The sequence below is a fragment of the Talpa europaea genome, assembly GCF_964194135.1.
Source record: "Talpa europaea genome assembly, chromosome: 7".
NCBI lineage: Eukaryota > Metazoa > Chordata > Mammalia > Eulipotyphla > Talpidae > Talpa > Talpa europaea.
In genome coordinates, this window is record NC_140074.1 from 134,423,422 (window position 1) to 134,435,753 (window position 12,332).

At 66.0% G+C, this 12,332-nt stretch overlaps 1 protein-coding gene across 1 annotated transcript in view; it reads left to right on the top strand.

Annotated features, from left to right (window-relative positions):
* Window positions 1-6,527: 6,527 nt before the first annotated feature.
* Window positions 6,528-12,332, top strand: part of SEPTIN9 (septin 9) — a gene marked incomplete at both ends in the record, with an annotated part of 70,221 nt that continues 64,416 nt past the window's right edge. Inside the window, one exon of the mRNA XM_084238091.1 lies at window positions 6,528-6,582. Within this exon, the coding sequence (XP_084094217.1) occupies window positions 6,528-6,582 (55 nt within the window). The remainder of the gene's footprint in view (window positions 6,583-12,332) is intronic.

The window sequence follows — 12,332 nt, forward strand, 5'->3', positions numbered from 1 at the left end:
CCGGGCACACTTCCCCGCCCGCCCTGGTGTCCCCTGGCCGTGGGCTTTGTCCGGCGTGAGGCTGCCGTGTGAGGGGCCCCGGCGGGCAGCTCCCCGGGGGCCACATCCCTCGGTCACTGTGGCGCAGAGGGCCTGCTGCCCTTTCTTTGCTCGGCTCCCGCTCGGCTCCCGCTGTTCCCGCTGACGTGGACCGGGGCAGGCTGTGACTCAGCGCCCGTCCCCACACTGCAGCGGCCTGGCGCGGCCTCGGCCGGGAGCCGCAGAGCAGGGTGCCTGTCTGGGAGACGCGGGGAGGAGCCAGGACACGGAGGGCCCCTGGGGACAGCCCCTCCTTGTCCCGGGTGAAGAGCCTGCGGGCCGCAGCTCAGCCTTAGTCACGCCGAGGGGGCTGGGTGGACACAGCGGCCCCTCCTGGGAGGCCTTTGTGCGACTTTGCAAAGACGCTGGAGGGCCAGAGGGAGTTTCCCATCACGCTCAGCGTCCCCCTCCCCCTCTGAACCCCCAGTCCCAGGTGGCTGCAGAAAGTTAGCCCCTTCCGAAGCCCCGTGTCGGGGGCCTGGAGAGGAACCGAGGCAAGGCAGTGCGAGCGTGCACAGCAGCGGTGATCAGGAGTGAGACATCAGTCACCAAAAGCAGAGGCGTCCTCGTCCCTGGGAGCTTGGGTGGCCGCTCGCCCAGCCCAGGTGGGGCCCAGGCATCCCCACCTGCCCCCTGAGAGCCAGCACTGGCTGTGCAGATAGGCCCACAGAACCAGGCAGCACTCGGGGCCTGCTGCCAAGGCTCGGGGCCAGCTGGAGGGCAGGCGTGGGCAAGGTCAGCGTTTCCTCCCAGCCCCCGGCCCTGCGGGTCAGCGGCTCCCGCCCCCCGTCCGGCTCCAGGCCCTTGGGGTTTAGTATCACCCAGTAAACACCGCAAGGGAAGCAGCAAGATGGAGGGACGGCCGGACTGAGGTCCCTGTCGAGGCCGAGGGAGGACGCAGGGGAACTGGGAGCTGACTCAGCCGGGCTCCGGGGAGGGGCCTCCGCGAGGTGGGGGGACCTGGCGTGGAGCCGAGCCTGCCCGCCCCGCAGCACGCCTTCAGGAGAGTCAGACTTTGTTTAAAAAGTCCCCGCCTCAGAGAGAAGACTCCGGCTGCTGTGGTCAGAGTTTGCTATAAATTTTCCAAACAAAGCAGATTGGGGAGATAACGACCCCAACTGGGTAGCTGGGGGAACAGATTGATCACGTGCGGGGAAGCCGGCACCCCCTTTGAAGTGAGGCTGTGGCTGTGTTTAAGCGCCGGCAGATGGTGGAAGGGTGTCCTGTCGCCTCCGCACGGCTGCAGTGTCAGCCGTGCCCACAGACGGCTTCATGGGAGACAAAATCAGGAGGCCAAGGCCTGGCGAGAGCTTGCACCTGATGCCACTGGCCTGGGTGGCGCCGGGAGACGGGGTGCTGAAGGCTCAGCTGGGGTGCACACGAGCCCTCTTCTCCTGGTGCCGGGCTGGGCTGCGTGGCTGCAGGGCGTCCACAGCGTGAGCTCTGAGTGTCCCTTGGCCTCCTGGCCGATTTCCTGTCAGGAATCCCTGTGACCCTGCGGCCCTGCAAGGAAACAGAACGTTGTCACTCCCTGGGGCAGGCCCCATTGCATGCCTGGAAGCAAGGAAGCAACTGTCTTTTGGGGACTTTGGGGGGACTCTGGGATGGTGGCTCTGATATTTAAGACCGAAAAGACCCACGGGGGACAGCAGAAGAGGACCTGGCAGACAGCAGCTCATGCACGTGTCCTGTGGCAGAGACGGTGCAAGGGCAGGGAAGGAGACGGGTGGGTCCGGGAGAGCGACCGGGTGGGCAGCTGGCACAGGCCACACTGGGACCTTGGCGACCGAGGTGGAGTCTGCGCTTCATGCTAAGCGTGAGCGAGGCCACGGGTTCCAGGGTCTGGTGTGACTTTTACCAGGCGCCCTGTAAGTTCTGGGTGCAAGGGAGCAAGAGCAGAAATGAGCAGGTCAGTCTGGAGGCTTCGTGGGAACCCAGGAGAGAGAGAGGGTGCAATGAAGCAAGAACCAGGGGTTAAATTTTCAGGTATTTTGTGAGCTGGCTGTTAAACCTAGCCATCATCAAAATTCTAATTCTATATTAAAAGAAGGTATTAAGACATATAATTTATATTTTGTAAAATATGTTTTCTATAACAAAATTAAAAATAAATTACACATAGTTGATGATTCACAATTAAATTATGTGGGATTACCCTATAGTCCAGCCACGCCACTTCTGGGTATAGACCCCAGAACTGAGAGCAGGATCGTGTTCAAAGCAGCACTATTACAACAGCCAGAAGGGGGAGCCCTGGGAGGGGGTGAATGGGTAAGAAAACGCCTCTGTCCGCACAAAGGAATATTATTCAGCCTTAAAAAGGAAGGAAATTCTGGCCCACCCTTGAGTGTGAACCTTAAATAATGCAAAAGGACAATATATGATTCCCTTTATATCGGGTACCTAGAGGGGTGAGAGCCTCAGAGAAAGAAAGTAGGGGCTGGGGGAGTTGAGGGGGACAGTGTTTAATGGGAATAGAGTTTCAGTTGGGATGACAGAAAGTTCTGGAAATGAGTGGTGGTGAGGGCTGCTGTGGTTAATGTCCCTGAACTCTCTGCTTGGAAATGGTTAAAATGGCCACGTTGTATGGTGTGGATACTTTATCACAATAAATCGCGTTGTTGTTAGAAAAATTAAATTAAATTCTGTGTTAGGTTTGTACGATACAAACGAAATGACCTGCAAGTAGTTATGTTGAAAACGAAGGGAATGAATACACACTCCTCACCCTTCCCGAGTGTTGGCTGGAGCCGGACTCCCTCGCACCCGCTGTGTCTGATGTGGACACACCTGAGGGTCACCGCCCACCTCGCCTGCCCGTGTCTCACCTTGGCAGGAGAATTCACTCCACAGAAGCAGGCCAGGGCCCCACGCCAAGGTGGCCTTTCAGCCCCAGATGCTGGTTGTCGGGTATCAGGCATGACCGGGGGTGCTGGTCGGCGTGGGGACCCTGGGGGAGGTCGGGTCAGCCGGTCTGCGGATATTTCAGAGGTGGGGACTGATGGTTTGGCTGCGGGGGTGACAGAGGCAGTCTGGGGAGGCCTCGAGGTTTGACTTGAGCACGACTTACCAAGATGGCGGACGGAGGGCCTTGGAGTTGTGGGAGGTGCAGCAGCTGATGGACCCGGGGCTCGGGGGCTCAGGAGGCCCTACTGTGCGCCAGACTGTCCTTGACAGAATGACCCGTCGGAAGCCCAGGGTGGCCGGGTCAGGGCTGCCCCACCCTTGCTCGCAAGCCCCACCTGCGCCGCGGGTGGAGCCGGGGTCAGCGTCCTGCGTTGGGGCCGAATGGCCGTTTCCGCCCATTGATTTCCTCTCTCCCTCTTTTTCCCACACTTGCATTTATTCCGCCGGGCTCGGCCCGTGGGTTGCTCCTTCCCGTTTCCAGAAGGGCCTGGACCGGACTTCACATTGTGCTTTTCTGACCTGCCCCTGGCCTCCAGTTTTTCTTATTAAAACTAGCGGCCCCCGCCCCCAGCTCCCCTGGCGGCCTCTTGCTGAGGCAGGTACCGTGACGTGGCTGTCCCCGGGAGACGCAGCGCTGACGCAAGGCAGTGATTCAGATGGGGGCTCAAGGTCAGTATGAGTGTCCTGCGGCTGCTGTAACAAAGGGCCGGCGTGGGGCTGAGGACAGGAGTCCGGAGCCTTCACCCCCGCCCCTGCCTCTGGCGTCACGTGGCCTTTTGCTCTCCTGAGCTCTCCTTTCTGGTCTCCTAGTCATGGGACTTAGGGCCCATCCAGAATCCCCAGGATGTTCTTATCACAAGATCCCACCTTAGTTACCTCTGCAAAGATCCTTTACCAAATCAGATCACATCTGAGGTTCAGGTGGACATATCGTTTGGGGCCACCGTTCACCCCACTACAGGTCTACTGATGGGCCTGTGATGGGGGCCCCGTGGTGTCCTTTAAGACACTTCCCCTGTGGCCGGGCCCACACCTTCCTTTTCCTGCCGCCTCTGCGAGGGCACCGTCCCAGAATGTGGAGACCTTCACGCTGCTATTTTTCTTGTTCAATTTAAGTTCACTTTCCTCTCTGCTGCTGCTGCTTATTTTTATCTGCCCAGTGCCCCGGCCAGGATGGGTCATCTGGCCCTGGCCCCGGCCCTGACTGCTCGGGCCCTGGGAATGGGGTGGGGGCCCCTCCATGCCGCACAGGGGTTGGGCCTTATAAAAGCCCCGGAGCCCCTGATCCGACGCAGCCACCAGGAGCCATCAAAGGACGGGATGATTAAAGGGCCGGGAGGGATGATTTACGCTGGGAAAGAGGAGGCCGGAGCCTGAATCGTCTTTGAATTTGGAGAAGGTAATTATGACGTGCAGGGCGCTGCCCAGCTGCTTCCCATCTCGTCCGGGAACAGAAACAAAGGAGAAAATGGATGATGTGCAATGAGAGCAGCTGGTTAGACACGAGGGTGAACTTCCTGGCCAGGCGTGTGGCCAAACGCAGGGCTGGGTTTCCTGAGGGTGTCTCCGTATCTGGAGGTGTCTGACCTGGCAAGGCGCAGGGGCGTGGACTGGATGGGCTCAGGGCACTTTGGCAGGGGCAGTTGGCTCCCTCCTGCCATTGTTCTGTGGTGCCCACGGGGAGGCTTTTGGTGAGGTGTGGGCCGGGCTGGGCTCCCCGAGGAAATAGGGGTGTGTTTAGGCCGCAGTGAACGGCATGAGTAATGCACAGAGAGCTGGGTCCCTGCTAACATAGCAGCGGCACTCGGCTCGCCAGCGCCCTGGGGGGACAGTCACCTGGGGGCGGCCACCCGCCAGGTGCTTCTCCTAAAACACCGGCTAGGGAAGCTGGACGTGGACCGGGCGGCCTCTTCCCGGGGCTGTGATGGGGGCTGTTTCTTAGGGGCAGTGGCGCGTCAAGCTCCCAAGGCAGGGTGTGGGCTGTCCGGCAGGCCAGGTGCCGGGTTTCCAAGAACTCCCCGGCTGGAGGCCACGGCCGCCGCCGCGGCTCAGTGATGGTGGCGGCGACTCCATTTCTGAAGCCGGGCTCCCAGGCAGACGAGGGTGTGTGCATCTGAGATGTCTGTGGTTTCGCAGATCCATGTCCACAAACTCACTGGGTTGAAAATAGTTCAAAATATCCAAAGCATGAGGGAGGAGTGACTGGCTACTTTTCTTAAAAAGGAAGGACTTGATTTCATCTACTTAAAAGAATCCCTCTCCAGCCCCTAAGCCTCATGCATCCTCCACATGAGATTCCTTGCACCTTTGGGGTCCTTCAAAAATGGGGGTGTGAGGGCTGGGAGGGGCATGTGATGAGCACCCAGAGGTGCCGGATGTGCTCTGCCCCCTGCCACCTGTGTGAGTGGCCCACCTGCGGGAGGCTGTACTGTCCCACTGACCTTGGTTAGAGACCCTGGTCCAAGGTGGGGCTAACTGGTTCAGCCTGGGAGTGGGGGTGGGGGAACACACCCCTTCAATGGTCACGCAGACCTGCTGGCCCTCCTGGGCCCCCGAGCCTGCTGCTTCTCCATTTCCAGGTCTTCCTTTGTCCCCAGCCCCTGGGATGTCACTGCCCTGGCGGAAAGACCAGGCCTGGGGGCCCAGATGGAGAGGAAGCCCCTGGGGCAGCCGTCTGCGCCCCATCCTAAGCCTGCCCTTCAGCCTCTGTGACTTCTTACTGGGGAGACCGAGGCCAGCACTCTGCCTCCTAGAAGCCCCGTGTCGTGGAGACGAGGTGGCCCCGGCCCCGGCTGTGGAGACGCGGGCCTTCTCCTGCGCAGGACCCGGACGCGCCTCCGCCGAGGGCGCAGCAGCGACCCGCGCCCCTGGAGGGGCGCGCCCGGCCGCCGGGCCCTGCGCCCCGGGTGCCAGGGCTCTGCGCTGCCCCGCGGCCTGGACTCGCGGCCGGCAGGCGCGGATCCCCCGGCCGCCCGCGCCCTTCCCCAGCCCCGGGGGCGCGGAGCGCGGGAAGCCGCGCGCGGGGAACTTTGTTCGCTGCGTCCATAAAGCTCCCGCAGAAGGAGCCGCGCGCCCCAGGGAGAGGCAGGACTCGCTTCTCCTCTCGGCCCGCCCCGCGCGCCCGCCTCCACATCCGCCCACATCTGGCCGCTTCGGGGCGGGGGCCGGGCCGGGGCGGGGGCCGGGGCGGGCGGGTCGGTCGCCGTCCCTGGGCACGGGACGCTCGGGTCCGGGCTCCACGGCCCCGCAGGCGCAACTCGGCCCCCGCCCCTCGGGCCGCCTTGACGGGCGGGCGCGGCAGCCAGTGCGCGCGGGGAGGCCGGGCCGGTGCGGGAACCCGATCCGCCCGGGCGGCGGGGGCGGGGCGCGCGGGGCGGGGAGGCCGGCGCCCGCGCCTCCCCCATTCATTCAGCCGAGCCGGGGGCCGAGGGGCTCGGCGGCTGCTCTGTCGGCGGCGGCAGCGCGGGCGCGGCGCCTCCAGCGCGGCCCGGCCGGCGCCTCCTCGCCGCTGCGCTCCGCGCGCCTCCTGCCCGCGCGCCACCATGTCCGACCCCGCGGTCAACGCGCAGCTGGACGGGATCATCTCGGACTTCGAAGGTGGGTCCCGCGCCGGCCACGGCGCGCTCGGAGGCCCCGGGGTGGGCCGGGCGCCCGGCCCCTCGGCGGGCGCCCCCCGCGCCCCTGCGCCCCCGCCCGCGGGGAGGCCGGAGGGGGCCGCGCGCCCCGCGCCCGCCGCTCGGGTTTCCTTCCTTTTATTGTTGTTCGTGCTCGCGGGGGGCAGCCGCCCCCTCGGGGCTCCGCGGGCTCCCCGGGAACTACCCGGGCGCGCAGCTTCGCTCTCGGCGCGCGGCCCCGCGGCCCGGCGGCGGGTCGGGGGTGTTCGCGCCCCGCCTCCCCGAGCGCCCCCACAGCAGCCCCGCGCGGGGGCCGAGCCGAGTCTGGGCCGGGCAGGGCCGCCGAGCCCAGCCGGGGGCGCAGCCGCGGGGACACGGCGCAGGCCGCAGTGGGTCGCCGGATCGGACCCCCCCGGGCCGGGACTCCCTCCGCGCCCCCCGGAGTCGGGCTGGGGGCGGGGGGCTGCGGGAGGAGGGGCGCGGGGGAGGGGCCTGCGGCCGGCCGCGGGAGCTTTGGGTCCCCTCCCCCCTCGGAGTTTACAAAGTGAGGAGAGACTTGGGGGGCTCCCCCCGCGGAGCGCGGCCGCGATCCCGGGCCCTGGGCCGGGGTGCGCACTCGGTGGCCTCGTGACCGCCGCGGCCTGCGCCCTGCGCCCTGCGCCCGGGCTAAATAAAGCGGCCGGAGGGGAAGCGCACACAATGGTCCCCGCGCCCGGCCGGATTTCGGAGGGGCGGTCCGCGCCGGGGCCCGGAGCCCCCGCCCCTCGAAGGGGCTCCCGCGGCCCTGGGCAGAGCCCTCTGGTGGGCCGAGAGGGGCTGGGCAGGAGGAGCCCCAGAAGTCCAAGTGCGCATCTGGCGGGGGTCCTGCCCCCCGGCAGAGCTGGGGCTGGATCTGAGTGTCCAGAGCCTGCCCCACGCGGCCCACCTGGGGCGGCGGGCGCGGGGCCACCTCCTGGCCAGCAGAGCCTCCGCGGTGGTTGCAGGCTGGGCCTGAGCTGGAGCAGGGCGGGGGTGGCCGGGGGGCCCTGGTCCCCGCACACCAGTGGGCAGCACCGTCCACTGTGGCTGGCGGGGTGGGGGCCTGGCTGAGGCACCCCGGGCAGCCCCGGGGCTGATCTGCTGGGCTGGATGCCGTGTCCCCCGCCGGCCGGACATTTGGGGCCGCCTTGTCCTACCTGGGTCCCCTGTCTGCCGCTTTCTCTTTCGCTTTCTGCCTGCACCACAGCAGCCCTCCCTGCGCTCCGCTCCGTGGAGACTGTCTCCACGGCGGCTCCGGCCTCTGGGGTTTTCCTCACGGCCTGAGTGGAGGAGCGGCCGGCCTGGAGGCGGCTGCCCCCTGCCGGCCCCGGACTGTGTGTGGGACCCAGAGGGCCGGCTGGCGTGGGTTTCTGGGGAAGGATGGGATGGCGGGGCTGGATGCAGAAGCGGGGGCTGACTGCTGAAGTTGGTGCCACGTAGGTTGTTGGTGCCCCTGCGTGAGTCTCCTTGTAACTCCGTCCTCACCCCGACTGTCCCAGCTGGACCTCCCGACCCTCCAGTGCGGCCCAGACAATGGCCCATTGAGACCACGCTGGTGTGACAGTTGGCAGCCCTGGGACTCCCGGGGTGGGGGGGGTTCTCCCTCTGCAGGGGCGGGCCTTGGGCCCTCTGGCTCCGCGTGGACTCCAGTCTCCCCCATGTGTGCCCTGATGTGGGGTGTCTGGCGTTAGGAATCCCAGCTCCCCCAGTGCAGGTGTGAGTGAGTGTGAGCGTGTGTGTGCGCGTGAGGGCCCCTCATGGCCTGCTTGGGCACCCCAGTGGCCCCGGGAGCCTGGCGTAGAGTGGGTGCTGGGGACGGCCAGCCGTGGGCGGGCATGGGAAGGAGAAGTCAGAGGCGCCAGCGACAATGGGCGACAGAAGCTGGCAGGGCTGGCGCTCGGAAAGGTCACAGGCTAACGGGGGAAGCCCACGGAGCAGGCGGACCTTGGCCGCGGTCGAGGTCAGAATTTGATTGCAGGAGGAAGGAGGAGAGCATTCCGGCCAGGGGCGGCCAGCAGAAGCGGGGGAGACCGGAATGAGCTGGTCCTGGAGGGGGCTGGGACGTGAGGAGGGGCCAGCTCTCGAGGACGGTCAGCTGGGCCAGGCCAGAGCCCCGAGTGTGGCTGCTGGGAGACTGCACTGCCCTGGCGAGCCCCCAGCGCACGGGGCAGGAGGAGCGCTGCTTGGACCCCCGGGGCCGCTGCGTGGGGCTCTGGGTCTGCAGGTAGGGCATGAGGGGTGGAGGACCCTGCCAGCCTCACGGCTCGCCCTGGGGAGCTGAGATCGGTGGGCTTGGGCCCCGTCAAGAAGCACCCTCGGTTGCTGAAGGGCAGAGACCCAGGGTCCACGGTCAGAGCAGCGCGGACTCTGAGCTGTGCCGATCGATACTGGGGGTGAATTTCCAGCGGAGCTGGCATCCTGGAGTCCTGCAAGGGGTGTCCCGAGGACCCCACTCGGGAATTCTGGGAGGTCGGGGCGCTTGGCAGTGTCAGAACAGAGGGGCGCCCTGCAGGGTGAGGGCAGCGCCGGGGCGGGTGCGAAGTGGGTGCTGCCCAGAGGCACGCGTGGGGTGTGAGGAGCGGGGCCCGGAACTAGAGGCACTGTGTCCTGGACAGCTCCCCCTGCCCGAGGGGGGCCCTGTTCTTTTCATCATTTTATTGCGCGCCTGTCCCCACCCTCAAGGACTGGGCCTGCTGCAGCTCATGAGGGTGGGGGTCCTGGGTGCTGCCCGAGGGGCATGGGTGAGAGTTGGGCCCAGGCCCCCCATCGCCCCTGGGACTGAGAGCACCCCGTGTGCTCCATAAACACTCCCCGCCTTTCCCGTCCCTTTAAGGGTGCTCTGGGGCTGCTGAAGGCCCCGTGTAGGGACGAGGAGAGTGTCCTGTATTCGCTGGTGCGATTTTTTGGCTCCCATTTCCCTGCACAAACAGACACTGCAGAGGCCCCGCCGCTTCGCCCCTGGCGTGGCGGGCAGAGGGTGGCCCTTCCTTGGTGTCGGGGGTCCTTGGCCGGCCGGCCTTGGGAGTCAGGCCGAGTGGTTATCAAGCGCCGAGGCTGCCCGTCTCTGCGCCAGCTGTTGGCCTGCCCGCACTGTCTGCCGCGCCAGCCCTGCGCGCGGGAGGGAACCCAGGAGCCGTCCGTGTTTGTGCAAACAGCACCTGCCGGGCCCAGGCGCTCTGGTCCTTCCCGGCCTCCGAGTCTGGAGGCAGGAGGCCTGGGGGGCGGGGGAGGGGGCCCTGCGGGTCTGGGGTGGAACCTGGCGGCTGTGCCTGCTGTCTGGTGTTCAGACCCCGGCCACGGGCTCCCCGTGGCTGCCTCCGGCGCCCTTTCCTCCCTGGAGGGCCGGACTGTTGCTTGGTAATGGGGCAGACCCGTCCTTAGTGAACGCCAGTGGCCTCTGGAGAGATGGGTCCTGCGTTGCGCCAAGAGGTGGGGCCTGTGGCCAGCAGCACCTGCCGTGCGGCTGCTCGTGCGGCAGGAGGACGCGCTGGTGGCGGTGAGGTCACGCCGCTGCCTGGAGCCCGGGCTCTGCCGGTGCTGCCTCTGCCTCTGCAGCTAGGACAGGCAGGTCCTATTAGGGGGTGCCCCTCCTGGCTGCAGCACCAGACTGGGTGCCCACCTGACCGGGCACCCACTGGACCCAGCACCCACTGTCCCATTGCGGGCAGGGAGACAGACGCAGCTGCTGGCAGAGCACCTGGTCAGTGGGCACCTGGCTGGGTGGAGAGTTAGACCCGCCCGGGCGGGTGTGGTGCTTCCCCGCCTTAGGGACCTGGAAGTAGAAGGGGTCAGAGGCCACAGTAAGGCCTGCTTGATCCCCTGGGGATGAGCCTGGGTAGATTCAGAGCCTGCAGATTCAGAGCACCCAGGAAGCTGCTGTGGGGTCCCTCTGAGGTGGGCAGCACTGGGCTGCTCCTGGCTGAGCTCGCGGAGCCCCTGCCTGGCCTGGGGGAAGTTCTGTGTGACGGCCACACCCTCTCCGCGTGGGTGCAGAGCTGGGGCTCTGGCTGCAGGGCTCCTGTTCCATGCCCTCTGCGTCACCTGCCCGCAGCAGTGCCAGGCGGGTGACCTCCATGTGGGCATGCACTGTGTGCCCTGACCGTGGAGACGGGCTGTGGGGCCAGCGCCTCCCAGCTTCCCTGGCAGCCTGCCCGCCGGGGTGTGTGGGGGGGAGGCGTCGGGTCCTGCACCTCCAGTGTGTTTCCTGCAGAAGCCCGGAGAGGGTCCCGGGCTGCCCTTGACAAGAGCCAGCGAGGAAAAATGGGCAAACAGTGGCTTTCTTTCCAAAGCCCTCTCGATTTTTCCCAAATTTGGTGGCTCTCTGAGTTGCTTATGAGCTTGAAGGCTCTGGAACTCTCTGGAACACGGTCCCAGAAGGCTGAATCAGCCAAACAGCCCGCAGTTGGCTCCTAGACGCCCCTGGCGCCTGGGGGCATTTCTGGGCCGGGCTGTTTAATTTGGTCTGGAGGGAGGCCGCGCGCCCCAGGGACCAGCAGACACTCTGGAAACTGCAAGTCTGTTGTCATTTTTGAAAGTGCTGCCGATGCCCAGACATGGAGGCCGAGGGTGCAGAGGACAGTCTCGTCCAGGGGGAGCATGACCATTAGGCCCCCCTCCCTCCGCCCCAGCACCCAGGCCCCCGGAGAGGCAGGGGCCGAGGAGTCCCAGAAGGAGACTCTTCTCCTTCTTTCTTTCCCCGATCGGTGCATTTCCCTGTTCTCCTCTTTCCCGGTTCCTGGGTCTCTAACCTCCGTCCTGGCAAGCCAGGCCCCCAGCATACCCCTCCCTGCCCTGCTCCCTCCTCCGGCCAGCGGCCTCGCGGCCTCCCCTGCAGAATCCAGAGCAGCCAGGGCCCGGGCCTGGGCACTGCAGTCACCTTCCCCCTGGCTGCGGGGCTCCTGCGTCCTCATCCCCAGGCCTGGACCCTGAGTCTCCACATCGCGGGGGAGCCTGCTGAGCGGGGCCCGGAGGCAGGGGAGGTGGCCCCCACCTCCTGTTTGCTCAGCCAGTCCTGCTGCTCCTCGAGGGACCAGGCAGGGCTCCGTGATGGCGCCTGGTCAGCTCTCACCTTGTAGGTGTGCGGTGTGGGTAGGGGCGGGTACCCAGGTCTTCCTTGGGCTGGGGGCTGGTTTCCCTGCCCCCCGCCACCAGCTGCTGCTCCCCGTGCCCAGTGTCCTTGCTGGTACGGGAAGGGACCGCTCTGGGCTCTTTGAGGCCGGCGGCGTTTCTTGCCGATGGTTCTGTGTCTGCTTTCTCCACCCGCCCCCCCAAGCCAGGCCGTCTGGGGCTTTCCACCAGGATCCCATTCGGACCCCCGCCGCCCCTCCCCGGGTGCAGGGAGCAGGCTCCGAGCTGGGGGATTTGGCTTCCACGTGGGTGGGCAGCTCCCCAGCGAGGGCCAGGCCAGCCCCCTGCGCCGCGTCCCCTGGAGACCGGTCTTATCTCCAGCGCAAGCACAGTTTTCCTGGCCCCGAACCAGGCCTGTCCCTGCCTCCGTCCCACAGTGACGATCAAGGGAAGGAGACTCCCAGCTCGCTGGGGTTGGTTTTTCTTCTCCGTTCAAAATGACGTGCTGGAACCCCGTGTCCTCCGAGGCAGGAGGGGGGTCTTGTGAGCCGGAGTTTGTTTACCCCGCAGCTGTCCGTGAGCCAGCTAAGTCCTGCTCTGGTCCATGTTTGGGGGGGTCCAGGCATGAGCCCAGGTGACGTTAGGTCT